The sequence below is a fragment of the Microtus pennsylvanicus genome, chromosome 3 (genome assembly GCF_037038515.1).
Source record: "Microtus pennsylvanicus isolate mMicPen1 chromosome 3, mMicPen1.hap1, whole genome shotgun sequence".
NCBI lineage: Eukaryota > Metazoa > Chordata > Mammalia > Rodentia > Cricetidae > Microtus > Microtus pennsylvanicus.
The window spans coordinates 67401069-67420267 of NC_134581.1; the positions used below are offsets into that span (position 1 = coordinate 67401069).

The following is a 19199-nucleotide window of genomic DNA, read 5'->3' on the forward strand; positions in this document are numbered from 1 at the left end:
TACTTCAGCTCCTGAATATTGAGACTGCAGCCTGAACCACCATTCCTAGTCTAATCTGTTTAACTTTTAAAAAAGCAAATAATTCTATTCAGATTTACTCCTTTTATTAAGCATTTATTTTCTCTTTTGTGTGTTTATACGTGTAGACGTGTGCCAGAGTCGGTTCCCTCCTCACACCATGTAGGTTCTGGGCATCAGACTTAGGTCAGTGAGGGTTGATGGCAAGTGCCTTTACTTGCTGACCCATATGGCTGCCCTAGGTGTAGTCTAAATGTACTTAGTTTTATTGGAAACAGATTTGACAAGGAAATGATTTTCTGCTTCTAGTTTTTAGAAGTACCCCAGTTTGTTAAAGAAGATATCTTAGAAGGCCTGGATGATGTGAATCTGTGGGTTCCTCAAAGTGAAAGTCATGACATTTGGATAAAGACTCTGACATGTGCCTTTTTGGACAGTGGAGGCATAAAAAGTGAAATTCTTCAGTTATTAAAGCCAATGTGTGAGGTAAGAGGATTAATTAATCTGATTTAGAGCCTGTGGTTTTGTTCTTCTTTGCTTTTCCCATTCTATTTAATTTCTGTGGATTGTGATTTGCATATTTGAAAAGAATACTAAGTGATGAGTATATCATCTGCCTGCAGTGTAATCCACATTTAGTTGCTATAAATCCATTGAAGTAGGTATCTTTGGTTAGCCAGAGCTACATGGCAGACTTTAGTTTTTTTGTTTGTTTGAAGTTTTGGTTTTTTGAGACAGGGTTTCTCTATGTAACTGTTCTGACTGTCCTGGAACTCACTTTGTAGACCAGGTGGCCTCAAACTCACTGAGATCTGCCTGCCTCTGCCTCCTAAGTGCTGGGATTATGGACATATGCCACTACTGCTTTGCCACACTTTAGTTTTGAGATGACAACATACTAGTTAAATTTTGCAAAGTACTAGAATAAATTAGTAATGACATGTTAAACAATGGTGATTATAAATTTTTTGTATTACTGAAAGTCAGCTCCTGTTTGCTGTCAATTGGCATTCTTTAGCATGCTTTCTGAGTGAAGAAAGTTAGGTAGCGGTAGAGTTTTACATGGGAAGGTCTGGTACAGTTGATTTCAGCAAATAGTAAGTATATGAGCCAATTCAAAGAGCTAAAAATGTTTGGGGACAAAGGCTGTGGCTCACTGGGAGACTATGTGCCTCTAGTGCATTAGGACCAGGGTCACTGCTGGTGTTTTATTGGTTGGTTATTGTTTCATTTTGAGATAGGGTCTCCATATGTAACCAATGATGACTTTAAACTCTTGTTCCTCCTATCACCATCTCTCAAGTCCTGAGATACCATACTTGGTATTACTGTTTGTTTATTTATTCTTTAAACACTACTTGATACACAATTTTGGCGATGGTGGTTGGTGTTTAGTACTATCTTGAGTTCATGGCAGACCAACGTAGTATTTTTAAATTTTTCATATGTCAGCAGTGGGGTAAACATTTTAAGTGAATTGTGTTACTCTAAGCAGTTGTGTGGGTGTGTACTGTGTTCTAGGTGAAACCTGACTTCTGCCAGGTTGTGCTGCCCTACTTGATCCATGATGTCTTACTCCAAGATACACATGAATCTTGGCGGACTCTGCTGTCTACACATGTCCGAGGATTTTTCACTAGCTGTTTTAAACACTTCTCACAGGCAAGCCGATCAGCAACTCCTGCAAGTTCGGATTCAGGTATGCTGTTCAGTTGTTAATGTTTATACTGTAAACTTCTCGGCCTTAGAGAAAGATGGTTCAGTAAATAACAGGGCAGCTTACTGTGCATTCTGTATGTCTGGCATTGTGCTTGTAATGTTTGTAACAACAGAGCTCCCATTTTAGATAAAAACGTAAACTTATCCACATGTTTGGTACCATGGTAGAGGTATGATGGAATTTTTATATTTTTAGACCTCTAAATCAGGTGTATTTTTGTAGACAATAAAGGTTCTATAAGTTTTTTAAAAAATAAATTATCCAAAAAGAAAAAAAATTAAATTGCCCATAATCATATAATCTAAGATATCTACATTTGGATTCATATGTACATAAGATCTGATGTTCTGCTGCAAAGTAGGGTGACAGTTGATAATAATAATGATTGCATATAAAAACATTTTGGTTTGTTGGAAAGTACATAACCTGAGTTTGATTCTCAACACCACATTGGGTAGCTTACCTGTAACTCCAGCTCCGTGGGGACCTGACACCTCTTTCTTCCATGGGCACTTGTCTTCATGTGCATATACCTACACATACATTTTAAAAAAATCTTCCTAAAACACACTGAAGAATAGTTACTATGTTTTTATTGTACTTAATTTTTTTATATTTATTTTTTGTCATAAATATTTTTATTGATATTTATTGAGCTCTACATTTTTCTCTGCTCCCCTCCTTGCCTCTCCCCTCCCCCCTTCAGCCCTCCCTCAAGGTCCCCATGCTCCCAGTTTACCCAGGAGATCTTGTCTTTATCCACTTTCTACTTCCCATGTAGATTAGATCTATGTAAGTCTCTCTTAGTGTCCTCATTGTTGTCTTAAGTTCTCTGGGATTATGGTTTATAGGCTGGCTTTCTTTGCTTTATGTTTAAAAACCACCTATGAGTAAGTACATGTGATAATTGTCTTTCTGTGTCTGGGTTACCTCGCTATAAATGATGTTTTCTAACTCCATCCATTTTCCTGCAAAATTCAAGATGTTATTTTTTTCTGCTGTCTAGTACTCCACTGTGTAAAATGTACCACATTTTCCTTATCCATTCTTTGGTTAAGGGGCATTTAGGTTGTTTCCAGGTTCTGGCTATGACAAACAATGCTGCTATGAACGTAGTTGAGCACATGTCCTTGTGGCACAATTGAGCATCCTTTTAACATATACCCCAAAGTGGTATTACTGGGTCTTGAGGAAGGTTGTTTCCTAATTTTCTGAGAAATCGCCACACTGACATCCAAAGGGGTTGTACCAGTTTGCATTCCCACCAGCTATACTTAAATTTTTGAGGAGCTAGATATACTCCTGATTTAACCTCACTAAAACATTATAGAATACATACTTATAGTGAAAAATCAAATGGCATCTCATTAATATGTATGATTTCAGTTAAATTCAAAAGTAACAACCTGTCCGAAAGAACATACAAATATCAACACAGACATGGCTGCCCCACCTTTGATCTTATTAGACTAGAAGTTGTTCATCAAAATGATCTGGAATATGCTTAATGAAATTTTGGGGGAATTGCTGAATTAAAAATCCTAAAGTATGGATTGATGTGATGGTTTTAATGGGTAAGGTTCCTTGCCACCAAAAACTGATGACCGTAAATTAGTCTTGAGAAACCCACATAGTGGAAGGAGAAAACCAACCTGCACAAGCGTCTCTCCTCTGATCTCCATACGAACTCCCTGCCTCAGTGCCCACATGTACAATAACTATTGTAATTAAGTCTATTTTAAAAAATAATTTAAGATAATGTAAAAAATCTAAAATAAAAACCCTTGATGAGACTTTGTTAGCTGTCTACAATATATCACCTATGTTTAATTGGGGAAAAAAATATGTGATACATAGGTATAAGTAATAATTTGAAGTTTATCTTAAGTTTTTGGTTTTGTTTTGTTTTTTTTTGTTTTTTTTTTTTTTGATTTTTTGAGACAGGGTTTCTCTGTAGCTTTTGGTTCCTGTCCTGGAACTAACTCTTGTAGACCAGGCTGGCCTCGATCTTAAGTATTTTTTAAACAGTTTTACCACTTATGTTTATACTCTGATCACTTAATAGCAAAATTATCTAGTTTTGTCTCTAGAGAGGGCTAATAGAGAGCTAATATTTTTATTACCTTAAATGAAATTTTGGACTTTACATATATAAAACTATTATTGAAATGGCAATAAATGTAGATTCCTATAAATCTTAAATGCTGTATCTGTTTCTGGTGTCTGGAAGTCTCACACCTTTACTTGAATGTATCACATGAATCTCAGACTCAGTTATGCAAATAAAAATTAGTGGTTCTTTGCTTCCCACATGGAGACCCTTCTCACCCTCTGCGTATCTAATCTGGCCAGTTCTGTTTGCTCAGTCACCATCATCCTTTCTGCTTTCTAGCTCTGATTCAGAAAGTTGAGATGCCCTCACTACCTTCTGAACTCTACTTACTACTAACCGTCTCAGGTACACATTTTTTTTAGCGTTTAGTTTTTTGAGACAGCAACTCAAATATTCCTCATATAGCAGTGGAAGACTTTGAACTTCTAATTCTCCTGTCTTTACCTCTCAAGTGTTGGTATTAGAGGCACTTGCCATGACACCCAGTTTGTACAGTTCTGGAGATCGAGTCCAGGGCTTCGTGCAGGCTAGCACAACACTCATTCCAACTGAGCTGCTCTCACCCCATTGGACTCTGCTGACTTTCCCTGGTACTCCATCCTTTCCCTTCCCCCACTGACCAGTATTTTGGCTTCAGATGTTACTTTTTCCTTCAAGCTTTTCTTAGTCCAGGTGAGGTCACTCTCACATAAATTCTACAGCAATCTCAACCTTTCTCTCACTCCTCTTGTCACCCCATATTAAGAGCCTCCAGGCTAACCAGTGAGTTCTGTGTGCAGAAACAGTCTTGATTTGTTCATGGTTGTGAATGTACTAAGCACGCAGCTCATAGGACATCTCAAGCCAGTAGGTACTGTTTCAGAAACAAATTACAATTGGCACCATCAGTTCTTGTTTATGCTATACATATTGTTTCTTTTGAAATAAAAGGAAGGGCACTAAATTAAATTGGTTTAAATTTATTAAGAAGCATTTTTGTTTTGGGTAACCACCCATCAGTGTAGAAGGAGAAGGACACAGACAAGAAAGTACTTTTATATCACTCTGAGATTTAGAAGAGCCATTTCTGTTTCTTTTAGAGCCAGAGCACTTTCTCCGATGCTGTTTGGATAAAAAGTCACAAAGAACAATGCTTGCTGTTGTCGACTATTTGAGAAGGCAGAAGAGGTAATATGGTAACAATTGTTTCTCAGGTTGGGAACTGAGCACTGTACCTTCCTTCTGGCTACAGTTTAGCTTGATTGTTTTATTTGCAACTGCTTCAGACTGCTAAAATTAATGGGTATGATACTTCTATATTTTAGTAATCTGTATGCAGCACAACACTTAGGTCAAGTGTGGGGAACTGTTGGTTCTTGTCCCAGTTGTCCAGCAGGCATACTGCTGTGGCTAAGTCATGCTCTAGTGAATGTGAGAAAGAAGTATATTGTTTTCCCAGATTGTTCTCAGTACTGCTGCTGCTGCTCATTAACTAGTTCTTAGAGTACCTAGAGTCAGATGTCTCCTTTATCATCTGTGTTATAAGGTAAAGCTTTTGTTGCTGTGTGCCATACTTACCATGAAAATCTCTAGAATTTTTGTGATATGACAGAATTGATTTAGGTAAGTTACTTTGCAATATAGTGTCTTTGTTTCTATTGTTATTTTTTAACTTTCTTTTTATTCTTTGTGATTTTCACATCATGCATCTCCAACCTATTCATTTCTTCATTCCTTCTTAGCCACCCTCTGCCCTTGCAACCTTTCCCCCTCAAATAAAAAAATTTAAGAGAAAAAAGGAAAAATTAGTCTCTTCATGGAAGCTGTAGTGTGACACAGTGAGTCACGTAGTAAACCCTTTTATTCCTATATCTTTACTGCAAGTGTTCATTGCAAAGAATCATTGGTCTGTTTCAAGGCCTCTGGTTTCTTGTACAGTATCAATGCTGGGCCCTCACTAGGACTTTTCTTGATTTTCCTGCTGTTGCCTTGTGTTGTAGAGATCCTTCAGCTTTGGGTCTGTGCGCCAACAGATCATAGATAGGGTGGGCCAACTCATAACACTACTTCTGGGCCTGGGTATTTGCAGGGTTGGTCAACCTGCCAGCTCTCTTCACCACCAAGGTGAGTTCTCCAACATTGCCTTGCCTGGTTCACCCCTTGCAGTTATGAGCAGTGGGTGGGGCCAGTTCTGTTTTCACAGTCTTAGGGTCCACTCTCCCACACCTACATCATCAGGGCTACCTCTACTGGGTTGACCAGAGTGTAGAACTCTCTCCTGAGTGCTTTAGCCAGTGAGGGGTAGGACCAGTTCTCTCTAGTGTTGCAACAAGTAGGGAGGGTGGGGGTCAACTCTTTATAGCCCTATCCTCTAGGCCTTCTGTGGTATCAAGATCCACCAACATCAGCACAGACTGAGCCTGCATCAGGGCCATGAACCCAGACATGGCCTAGAAATCACCATGGCTCTGGATAGCAATCAAGCCACCCACCTCAGCCTTCTGACTGCTTTCACCTCTTCAGATGTGTAATGAGTCTTTTTCTGTCCCGCCAGCCAGCTCCCAAATAACGACACAGAGGTTTATTATTAATTACAAAAGCTAGACTTTTGGCTTAGGCTTGTTTTTAAATCTATGTTCTGCCACATTGCTTTTACCTCTACCCAATTCTGTGCATCTAACTCATTCTATGTCTCACTAGCATCTGTTACTCCCTCTCTGCCTGGTGTAAGCATTGCAGCTCGGGTAGAATGGTATCTTGGCAGTCAGGAGCCAAAAAGTACCACAAAGTCATTGTTAGCACAGTTGTAAAAGATACATTCCTTTCATGACATTCCATCTCACTAACAGGCTTGGGTTTTTTTGTGGTTTTTTTTTCCTTTTTTCTTTTTAATGTCTTTTTGTGACTACAAAGTTTGTAATTTATCTTGTTTTATGCCATATCCTCCTCTGAGAAAGCACTTCACTTGTAGCTGCTAGGGCTCTTTTCTGGTATGGGAGGTAGTTTAATCTTAGAGCCATTTATTTCAGGCTTAATGAGGTAGAATGATGTTGTTGGCAAGACATAGAGAAGGTAAATCTTTTTTAGAGACTATTTTTAGGGCTAGGAAGATGGTTAGTGAGTGGAATGCTGACTATGTAAATCTTACATGCTGCACAAGCCTCATGGCCTGATCCTGGATCCCCATGGTGCAGTTGAACATGCATCTAATCCCACAACCATAAAAGGTGACAGAGGAGAATGCCCAGAAGCGTGTGGGCTAGCTAACAAACCTAGTTTATGCATTCTAGACAACAAGGGAAACCTTGTCTTAAACAGGATGATGATATGGACCGACATCCAAAATGGTTTTCTGACCTCTACATGTGCACAGTAGCACATGATGGACATACACGTGCTATAGACATATACACATCTAAAAATTCACTTTTTTGTGTTTAGTTGACACAGTAATTGTACAAGACAGAAATTCTTGAGTTGGGCGTAGTGGTGCACGTCTGTAATCCTAGAACTTAGGAGGCTCAGGAAAAGGATTGTGATTTGAGGCCAACCTCAGCTAGTGAGTTTAAAGTCAACCTAGAATTACAAAACAAAGACACTATCTCCATACAAAAAAATTTTACTTTTTTATTGTTATTAAAACCTGGAGGTCTGGTGTGGTGGTACCATGTTTCCCAGAACTCAGGAGGCAGAGGCAGGTGAATCTCCCAGTTCCAGGTCAACCTGTCTACATAGTGAGTTCCAGCACAGCCATGGCTACACAGAAAGATCAAGTCTTGAAAAAGAAAAAAATCTTTTTTAAAAATTACTCAAGAAGATGTGACTAGAGCAGGACTTAAGTGCTTTGTTAAAAGCTGTGTGATCTTACCGTGTTACCTGATATCTTCTCATTCTTAAAAAATCAGGATAAGGACACAGGGGATCTCTATGCATTCCAGGATAGTTAGGACTGTGAGCCCTGTCCCAAATAAATATCAGTATAAGATCTACTTTAGGGGCTGGAGAGATGGCTCAGCCGTTAAGAGCATTGTCTGCTCTTTCAAAGATCCTGAGTTCAATTCCCAGCAACCACATGGTGGCTCACAACCATCTGTAATGAGGTCTGGCGCCCTCTTCTGGCCTTCAGGCATACACATAGACAGAATATTGTATACATAATAAATAAATATTTAAAAAAAATATCTACTTTAAGGATAGAGATGTATGGTAAGCAACATTGACAATGTATGTAATATACCTAGCATTCAATAAATGTACAGTTCTTTTCGGTGGGCAACTTTGATTTTTCTGAACTCGAATTTCCTCAGAAGTAATTATTATGCTGAAGTGCTGACTATGTAGAAAATGTTGTTTGTGCTGTTCTGGTTTTTACAGATAGGACTCAAAATGACTAACTTAAGTTGCTACAGATGATACAGTTAGGAGCAGGTGGTAAAACTAGCTTTGTACTTAGCTGTATACTACTCCATAGCTAGTACCCTTAACCGCTATGTTGTCTTATGGCTATAATTTTAGCTTTGAAAAAGATAATATCTCTAGTTTTCAGTTCTGATCTGTCATTATCACAGTGGACATTTTTTTAATTAAGTAGTTCAGTGTTGGATAATAGGAGCAAATCATTACAACAGAAAAGACATGTATATTACTTTTCCCATCACTGTGACAAAATACCCTATGAAAGTAGCTTAAGGAAAGGAAGGAAGGGTTGATTGTGACTTTTAGTTTGAGGTGTATGTTTGACTGTGTTGGGGAAGGCACGGTGGCAAAAACAGGAGGCAGCTGATAGCTTTTTCTTCATTTTTAGGAAGCAGAGAGTCATTGATGCTGGAGCTCAGCTTTTTAGTTAGCGCAGGATCTGAGCTCAAGAAATGGTGCTACCCACATTCAGGGTGGGTCTTCTAGAAATCTGTGAAAGATGTGCCCAGAAGTTTGTATCCACGGTCTTTCTAAATTCCATCAAGTAGTCAATTAGAATTAGCCTATCACAGTTTATTTTTCCTGTCTGAGAAGAAACCATGTTTTCATACTGAAAGTGGTTATGAAGCTGTCCTTTGCAACTGATGATGTAAAGTGTGGGTGCAGAGCCCAGATTTGTATGGCGTGATAATTGGTAGTTTTCTACAGATTCTCTGAGAGGTTTATGAGTCAAGACCATTGAGAACTGGACTTTAGCCAGGCTATCTCAGAATGGTTTATAATCATACACTAGAGAATTGTGGCTTTCAGCTCTGTTCTGTACCATTGTGCTTCTTGTGTTAGCAGTGACATGGCATCATGTTTACTTCCTCCTCAGGCCTTCTTCAGGAACAGCTTTTGATGATGCTTTCTGGCTGGATTTGAATTACCTGGAGGTTGCAAAGGTAGCTCAGTCTTGTGCTGCTCACTTCACAGCATTGCTCTACGCAGAGATCTATTCAGATAAGAAAAGCATGGATGAACAAGAGAAAAGGTAATGGATTTTGACATTTCGGTTTTTAAATTTGTATTAATATTGTTTCAATAAAATTATATAGTAAAGATTATTTTGCCCCATTTCTCCATTTAAAAGACACTTTAGCCAGAATTTTTTTTTTATTTATTAGATTTAAAAAAAAAAAAAACAATCCAAATTCCCACTCCCTCTTCTCCTCCCAATACCTCCACACACCCTCCCACCCTCCCCCCTCTAATCCTAAGACAGGGTAAGGCACTTTGCTTTGTAGAAAATCAAAGGCCCTCCCTACTACATCTAGGCTGAGCAAGGTATGCATCCAAAGAGAATAAGATCCCAAAAAGCCAGTACACGCAGTAGAGATAAATCCCAGTGCCACTGCCAGTGAGTCTACCCCAGCCATACAACTGTCAACCACATTCAGAGGAACTATTTTGGTCCTATGCTTGTTCCTTCCTAGTCCAGCTGGAGTTGGTGAGCTCCCATTAGCTCAGGTAAACTGTTTCAGTGGATGAACCCTTCATGATCTTGACCTCCTTGCTCATATTCTCATTCCTCCCACTCTTCAACTGGACCTTGGGAGCTCAGTCCAGTGCTCCAGTGTGGTTCTCTGCCTCTGTTTCCATCTGTTGTTGGATGAAGGTTCTATGGTGATATTTAAGATAATCATCAGTCTGACTACAGGGCAAGGCCAGTTCGGGGCCCCTCTCCTCTATTGCTTAGGCTCTTAGCTGGGGTCATCCTTGTGGATTCCTGGGAATTTTTCTAGAGCCAGGTTTCTTGCTAACCCCATAGTGGCTTCCTCAATCAAGATATCTCTTTCCAACTTATTAAGGTAGTGCCGAATTGTTTCTTAAAGTGATTGTACTAGTTTGTATAGTTAACAAAAGTGTAGTTGAGGGCTGGAGAGATGGCTCAGTGGTTAAGAGCACCGGCTGCTCTTCCAGAGGTCATGAGTTCAATTCCCAGCAACCACATGGTGGCTCACAACCATCTGTAATGAGATCTGGCGCCCTCTTCTAGCGTGTAGGCATACATGGAGGCAGAATGTTGTATACACAATAAATAAATAAATCTTTAAAAAAAAAAGTATAGTTGAGCTGGGCGGTGGTGGTGCATGCCTTTGATCCCAGCACTTGGGAGGCAAAGGCAGGTGGATCTCCGAGAACTCGAGGCCAGCATGGTCTTATAAGAGCTAGTTCCAGAACAATGAGAGCGGTTACACAGAGAAATTCTGTCTGGGGGGTGGTGGGGGAGAACTGAAAAAAAATATATGTTGTAATAGGAGCAGCGGGCCGCTTCCCGCCACCCAGCTAGCTTTACCCGAAATAATTACACCGAAACTATTCTTTGAAACACTGCTTGGCCCATTAGCTCTATCTTCTTACTGGCTAACTCTCACATCTTGATTAACCCATATCTAATAATCTGTGTAGCACCACGAGGTGGTGGCTTACCGGTAAGATCTTAACCTGCATCCATTCTTGGAGAGGAGAGCTATGGTGACTGCCTGGAGAGGAGAGGCATGGCGTCTGCCTCACTGCCTTCTTCCCAGCATTCTGTTCTGTCTACTCCGCCTACCTAATCTTCTGTCCTATCAAAGGCCAAGGCAGTTTATTTATTAACCAATAAAAGTAACACATATACATCATTTCCCTCCTCCATCAAATATGTAAGTGTAGTTGATAAGAAAGTGCCACATTGGAAGAAGAAAGCAAAAATATAACTTTATCTAGTTTGAGGGAAAATAGTATAGATAATACAGAACATATTTTAGAAAGATATTAGAGGGACTATCATAGCAGCATTTAACTTATATATTGGATTATTATAAGCATAGTAAAAGACATGATATGAAAATGAGTCACCAAACTATACACCCATATATTTAAATGCTTAATTAGAGTGGATAAATCTGAGTTCTACTCTCATTATTTATTACTTTTATAATCTTAGGTTTCAGTGACTCCAACTTACTTTCAAATGTCTTAACTTTTCTCAGTTTACTGGAGGTTAAATGTGTCTTGTGGTCTTACTATGTATATCTGCAATTATCAAGTTGAACTTTAGGTAAGACTACTGATAGAATATTTAGAATCAAATTGGGAAACTTCTGCTCTATTTTAAACAGGCCTATTTCTATATAAATAATCATGTTTGGCATATAGCTTTGCCATTTATACAATATTGTTTTTATATATAATTTCTCAAATTTCTTTTCAATTCCAGGTCTAAGTGATATTCTGTGTAAACATGGATTACCGTTCTTTTTGCAACCATAATTAGTTTCTTTCTGTTAAAGAGTAGGATAAATATATTCATAACCTCTTAGTATATTCTCATTAAAAGAGCTGTTCTTATAATAAACAGAAGTCCAACATTTGAAGAAGGGAGTCAAGGTACAACTATTTCTAGTTTGAGTGAAAAAAGTAAAGAAGAAACAGGAATAAGCTTACAGGTAAATATTAGAAATTCTGTGATGGTTTTTATGTGATACGTTGTATTATTTTTTTATAGTGATATCCTTGATTTTAAAACTGAAGCTACTTACTGGACTGAGCATCATATGTATGTATCTGCGTGTGTATGTATGTATGTATGTGTATATGTGGTCTGAGTAGAGAAATAATTTCCAGTCTTGACCTGCCACTTGTTATGTAATGCTGCATAAATAACTGACCCTGTCTGACTTTAAAAGGCTGAAGTGAAATCACCTGTCTCATGGTGTAAATTTATACCACACAGCTTTTGCCGTTGTGTTTTCTTCTATTTTATTTATAGCATTCCTAAGTTGCTAACTTTTTTGCATGTATACATATGTCACAGAGCAGCAGCTTCATTTGTAAGTTTCTAAGTACTGTCTCAACGTACTTCGTAGCACTGTTTGGCACTCCTGATCTCCTTGGCCAGCTCATTCCTCTCTGCTTTGATTAAACCTCTGAAGTCCACGTTTTTTCTAGCTGTCTTCACCTGCCTTCTGCTTTTTGGAGAGAATAGTTGATGTCTCTGTTACTTTTCTATTGTCTAACCATGAAGGCAACTTAGAAGACAGCGTTTAATTTGGGGCTTATGGTTTTAGAGGGTTATAGTCCATAATGGCAGAGCAAAGGCATGACAACCCTCCCCCCATGACAGACTTCCTCCATAGGCTGCATGGCCTAATCCTTCTCCCGCTTTTCTAACGGGGGACCAAGTATTCAAGCATGAGCCTATGGGGGTATTCTTATTCAAACCATCACATAGGTAGAAGTCCTACAACATTCTACAATCAGACTTAAATCTCCCCACATATGCTCTTGTCATAATTTCTCTTATTAAAATAGAATAACACTTTCCCTTTATCTCAGGTTATTTATCTGCTCTTTCTCAGTAACTTTGATATGCTGTGCTCCTTCAGAATTGTGTCGTAACCACTTCAGACCTTTACTGTTTCAAACATATTCCTGTTCTTGGAGATAGGAGGAGGTTCTCTTCTCTGTGTTCTCTTTAGTCTCACTGTCTTCTTTCCTTTAACAGCTGGACTTTGTGATGTTGTCTCTATTTGCTTTCTGCATTTCTTTCCTTCATTCCATTAAAATATCACTTGCCTAATGTTTTCCACTAACTAGAAATTGCTAAGCTTGCTTATAACCTTTTATTTCTTTCTCCTTAACTTCTAACTTCACATTCAGCCATGGTGTGTGTGTGTGTGTGTGTGTGTGTGTGTGTGTGTGTGTGTGTGTGTGTTCACGGAAGCAGGCCAGATGTTGAAGTCAGGTGTCTTTAATCAGTATCTTATTTTTTTGAGACAAGGTGTGTTCTTAAACCTAGAGCTCACTGATTTTGCTAGGCTGATCAATGAACTCTAGGGATCTACTTGCCTGCCTCCCTAGAGGTAGGATCACAGATGGTTGCAGCTGTTCCTGAGCTTTATGCGTACTGGGGATCTGAACTTAGGTCTTTATGCTTTCGTGGCAAGCACATTGATGCATCCTCAGCCTTGTCTTGTGCTTATCACGTGATCCACTATATTAGTGTTCCTTTTTCTCTTAATACTAAATAGTTTCGCCTTTCTGTGCTGATTTTTTATGAGTTTCTTTTTATATAAGCACTGTTAGGGACTAAATGTTTCAACTTTCAAGGTTTTTTTTTTTCATGTCTATGAATAGAATATTTGAATAAGAATTTTATGTAGAATTATACCAGTATTGGTGGATTTGTATTTAGGAAATACTTCCCATAGCAAAAATATCAAAGCAAGTAAATTGCTTACTCATTTTTTTATAAAATGTAGCTTCTTTTTTTGTTTTTGTTGTGTGTTTTATTTCATTGAAGTTAAACAGCACTAGTATTTCCTATGTAAATTTCACATAGGTGTTTAAGTAATTAAATTGCTGCTTTTGCACTTAAACTATGATTCCTTTTAAAGAAAATGTTTTTACCAGTTTCAGTAATTAGGCTTTGCAGAATTTTATTTTCCCATTTACAATTTCATCTGCTGATTAGATTGTTTTGAATGGTAATTATTGCTGAATATGATTGAAAAAAAACCCTAGTATGTTTTATCTAATTCATAAAATTGTGAATGTCACTTCTTTTTTAGATTTATTATTTTATGAATATGAGTATTTTGTTTTCATGTATATAAGTGCACCATGTGCATTCCTGGTACCTGCCGAGGCTAGAAAAATGCTTTGGATCCATAGTACTGAAATTACAGATGATTGTGAGCCACAATGTGAGTGCTGAAAATCAAACCTGGGTCCTCTGCAAGAGCAGTAAGTGCTCTTAACTGCTGAGCCATCTCTCCAGTCTGTGAGCATTCCTTCTAAATTAGACTATAATCATTTTATCGTATGGGATGAATTTACAGTCCTATTGATTCAAATATTTTGTATGTTTTTAAATATCACTGTATTTTACCTTTACAACACATTTATATGTTGTGAATTATGAATTGATAATGATGAAATTTGAAGCTTATAAATTCATGAACTGATTATTTTTCTTTTTTTCAATCTCTATCTTTGGTATTTCTGTTTTCAGGATCTTCTCTTAGAGATCTACAGAAGCATAGGAGAACCAGACAGCCTGTATGGCTGTGGTGGAGGGAAAATGTTACAGCCCCTTACTAGGTAAATTGCACTTTTTAGATAGTAATTGTTCTTTTTGAAGTAGCTACATGCATACAAAAACAAAAGATGTTTTTATCATCTTTTCCTATAGAATACGGACTTACGAACATGAAGCAATGTGGGGAAAAGCCTTAGTAACATATGACCTTGAGACCGCAATCTCCTCTTCGACCCGCCAGTCAGGAATAATTCAGGTACACTCTTTTTCTGTATCTGCTCTGTAAAGCCATCATCAGGACAACTGCTAACATTATTTCAGCATCTCAGTAAACTGTTTACACAGTCAGGTAAACTCTGAAGACAGGACTGGAGTTACTGCTTTCAGACATTAGGCTAAAGCCTCAGGGATACACAGGAAAACTGGACAGGACAGTGTAGTTTTGTTGATGAAGCTTTATTAGACGACAGCAGAAGACATTTCTTGAGTGTGTATACACAGTATGCCGGGAGATACTTAGTGCTTCACATGGCATCTCTAGTTTGCAGTAGAGATGGTCCCAGAAACTGTTATTTCTATCACTGATCAATATGTTGAGGTGTTTTTTACCAAACATTAGCATCCTCTGAGGAAATATGATAAGCGTTATTTTAGAATTTTAGGTGATACTGTTGATTACAACTTTTTAAGTTAATTTTTGTTTGCTCCCCCCCATTCAGTGATTCTCAATCTGTAGATCGCACACAACCCTTTCATAGAGGGTTACATATCAGATGTTTATATTATGATTCATAACAGTAGCAAAAGTAAAAGTATAGTTGACAAGTAGCAATGAAAACGATTTTATGGTTGGGGTCACCACAACCTGAGGAACTATTCTTAAAGGATCACAGCATTAGGAAGATTGAGAACCACTGCTGTAGTTTATGTTGAGATATTTGATTATTTATTTTGTAATAACTTCCTTTTAGGCTTTGCAGAATTTGGGGCTCTCCCATGTTCTTTCCATCTATCTAAAAGGATTAGATCATGAAAACAGAGAGAGGGGTGCTGAACTGCAGGAACTTCATTATCAAGCAGCATGGAGGAATATGCAGTGGGACCTCTGCAGTTCTGCCACGTAAGAATAAATGGACGTCTCAAAGCATTAGCCTTTCCCTGGTTACGTTTTTGTCTGACTCTAAAATGTAATCTTTAAAAAGATTTTTTTCTTATTTGTGAATATTAAGGTGTTCTTTTTATATTTTACTGCTACTATGGGCTACACATGTACCTAAATACTATACCTAAATAAGGTAGCAATAAGTAATTAAAACAGCAAAGTTTAAATTTTATTCTTCAGGCCGGGTCGTGGTAGCACATGCCTTTAATCCCAGTACTTAGAATCCCAATACTTAGGAGGCAGAGGCAGGTGGATGTGGATCTCTGTGAGTTCAAGGCCAGCCTGGTCTACAGAGTTAGTTCTAGGATAGCCAAGGCTACACAAAGAAATCCTGTCTCAAAAAAATATATATTCTCTTCTTTCCACAAGATAAATTCTGTTCCCTGCCTCGGGCATTTTTGAAGATAAAATTTTTTATTTTATTATTTATCTATTTGTTTATTTTTTGGTTTTTCGAGACAGGGCTTCTCTGTGTAGCTTTGGAGCTCGTCCTCAAACTCGCTCTGAGACCAGGCTGGCCTCATAGTCACAGAGATCCGCTTGCCTCTGTCTCCCAAGTGCTGGGATTAAAGACGTGTGCCATCACCACCTGGCTCACAAGTAGAAATTTTAAAAGGGTCTTCTCCTATGAGAATACTGTTTGTTAGACTGAGGAATCCAAAAGCAAGTAAAGGCATTCTTCCACATTTTGCCTACATTGTAGTTAGCCACAAACACTTTCACTAACTATTGACTGGATAGTAAAATAAATTAACTTGTTAATATTTTCTTCTGTTAAAAGTTAGTGCTAGGCTAGAAGAAATGATGCATGTCTTTAGTCTAGCATTCAGGAAGGCAGAATCAGGCATGTCTACATAGTGAGTTCTAGGCCAGCCAGTGTTATACAGGGAGACAATGACTTAAAAAACAGATAGCCAAACAAAAAGAAATAGTGCTAAACCAAGGTGTCAAAAGATGAAAGTTGTAATCTGTATGTCAATCACCGTATTTTTAAAAATGAAAACCAAAACATCTAGATTAGTAAAGGATTAGTAGTTCTATAAAAATCGTTTTTAGATTTCATATTGTAAGTGCTATAGATTTATCCTCTCCCCACCCCCACCCCCCTCTCTTTTTTGAGAGAGTTTTTCTCTGGTGCGTTGGCATTCTGGAACTCACTTTGTCAGCCAGGCTATCCTGGAACTCACACAAATCCACCTGTCTCTGCCTCCAGAGTGCTGAGATTAAAAGTATGCACTACCACTGGCTATTCTCATATTTTAAAAACATTTTATTGTTTAAAGTGGTCTCTGTTTTTGTAAACTTACATAGATAGTTCTTCTCCTTGCTTGGTGTTTCAGCCACACAGGTCACCTTTTATGTTTTGATTTAGTCTAATATAGTGTTATATAAAGGCTAGAAGCCTGTTTCCTCCAATTTTCATGTTTGTCACAGTTTCTTGTCATCCATTTTCTATTTTAATAGTACCCTACCCGGGCAGTGGTGGAGCGGTGGTGCACACCTTTAATCCCAGAACTTGGGAGGCAGGGGCAGGCGGATCTCTGTGAGTTTGAGGCCAGACTGGTCTACAGAGTAAGTTCCAGGACAAGCTCCAAAGCTACAGAGAAACTCTTCTCAAAAAACTCAAATAAATAAATAAATTAAATAATGCCCTAATTCAGAAGCCTTTATTGATCACTCTTATGTCAGCTACTCTTTCCTGCTAGTTTGTTACCCTACATTGATTCTCTGCATGACTCTTGTGATAATATAGTATTTTTTAGATTTATTGTCCATAGCAGAATATAAGCTTCACAAGAGAGAAAACTATCTAATTTGTCCATCAATAGATCTTTTGCATCTAGAACTTGGTTCATAGAACCTGGAATATAATAAGAAATGGAAATAAAAGATTGAGAACCAAAGAAGTTTTCTAGAACCTTTTCTTATTTTAATAATTTAAATAGCCTATAAAGTGCTTTGTTTTATTTTTTTATTTCATTATTATTTATTTATGTCAGGTCTGGAACTTGCCATGTGTAGACTAGACTGCCCTTGAACTCACAGAGATTAGCCTACCTCTGCCACCCTAATAAAGGCATGTACCATCACATCCAACTTTTTGTTAATTTTGCAAATTTTTATAAGAAATAATTTTAGTTTTCAATTTTATTCTTTCAGTTAGTCATTTATACATGCATATGTTATGATTTTCTGTTTTTAAATGTTTTTTAATGCCGCAGCCAAGAACTAGAAGGAGCCAGTTACCATGAATCATTGTATAATGCTCTGCAGTCTCTAAGAAACAGAGAATTCTCCACATTTTATGAAAGTCTCAGATATGCCAGGTATCATAAAAAGCCAAGATTATTTTTACATTTAATGCCGTGACGGTTGTCCTCACAGTGTGAGTAGTTCTGATGTGAGTATTTGCGTCGATGAAGGGATGAAAATGTGGTGGCTGTGATTGGTTGTTTCCTTGCCATTCTTTACTCTCTCTCTCAAGAAAGGCTTTTCTTCCCCCAGAACTCTGTGTCCCTTCTTCACTCTGAGCCCTCAGGAAGATCGTGATAGTGTTCTCTTCCTGTACAAGTATCCTAAAAGTTTTCAATCTTTGTCCTCTCTAGTTCCATGGCTGCACTCTCTTACCATTGCATCTCTGCTTCATGAGATGATGAGCAATAGTCCTTCTAGGTTGCTTTGAGTCACACATGAGATGACACATGATGTAACAGTTAGCTATAACAAGTTAAAATAAATGCTTTAACAGTAACCACTGATATTATAAAACCAAATATATGGCAAATAATATTTTTTACCCTTAAAGTGATTGTATTAGGAATACATAGAGTCTGAATCAAAAACCAGGGAGCATGCATTGGACTGACATATATAATGCAGCTGTGTAACTCGGTCCTCTTGTGAGTCTCCTAACTATGGGAACAGAGATGATCTCTGATTCTTTTATTGGCTTTTAGGATCCTGCTCCTCATACTGGGTCACCTTGCCCAGCCTTAATACATGGGGAGGTGCTTAGTCTTACTGCAACTTAATATGACATGTTTTGTTGATATCTATAGGAGATCTACCCTTTCCTGAACAGGAATGGAGGAAAAATGGATTGAGGGGGATGGGAGCAAAAGGAGGGTAGGGGGACAGACTAAGAGGAGAGGAGGGAGTAGAAAATGGTCAGTGTGTAAAATAAATACATTAAAAATAAATAAATATATAAAATACTAGATACTTTGTCAGGCTCTTTCTACACACGTTCTTTAAAGTAACTTCAAAGGTGAAAAACAATAGCGGTGGCAGAATTGAGTAGCAGATTCAAGGGTAGACAGACATAGCAGAACTGGGCTTTCAGTTTAGAACTGGGTGATCCTAAAGCTAGTGTTGGTTGCATTGCTGTGTCATCATCACTGTTTGTGTGTATTAGTCTTGTTAGATCAGCAGCAAGCATATGCTAAATATGAATAGAATTTCTGTGCATTAAAACTTGTGAATTTCAGACTCTTCTCTCTTTTACCCCTAGATTGAAAGAAGTTGAAGAGTTGTGTAAGGGCAGCCTTGAATCTGTGTACTCGCTGTATCCCACACTTAGTAGACTGCAGGCACTTGGAGAACTGGAAAACATTGGGGAGATTTTCTCGAGGTGTGTGGTTCATAGGTTTTGATAAGCCTGAAGTGCATTCTGTTATTGTAGTAACATGATGGATGGGTATGTTTATTTGTTTAGTTACGTGAG

At 38.1% G+C, this 19199-nt stretch overlaps 1 protein-coding gene across 3 annotated transcripts in view; it reads left to right on the forward strand.

The window, feature by feature from the left end:
• Atm (ATM serine/threonine kinase) overlaps positions 1–19199 on the forward strand; it is a 107442-nt gene that overhangs the window by 59683 nt on the left and 28560 nt on the right. For all 3 annotated transcript variants that reach the window (XM_075965888.1, XM_075965887.1, XM_075965889.1), the window contains 10 exons: positions 328–504; positions 1540–1717; positions 4931–5018; positions 9124–9279; positions 11632–11719; positions 14287–14375; positions 14467–14569; positions 15285–15433; positions 17698–17802; positions 18987–19106. In XM_075965888.1, coding sequence (XP_075822003.1) covers positions 328–504; positions 1540–1717; positions 4931–5018; positions 9124–9279; positions 11632–11719; positions 14287–14375; positions 14467–14569; positions 15285–15433; positions 17698–17802; positions 18987–19106 — 1253 coding nt within the window. The remainder of the gene's footprint in view (positions 1–327; positions 505–1539; positions 1718–4930; positions 5019–9123; positions 9280–11631; positions 11720–14286; positions 14376–14466; positions 14570–15284; positions 15434–17697; positions 17803–18986; positions 19107–19199) is intronic.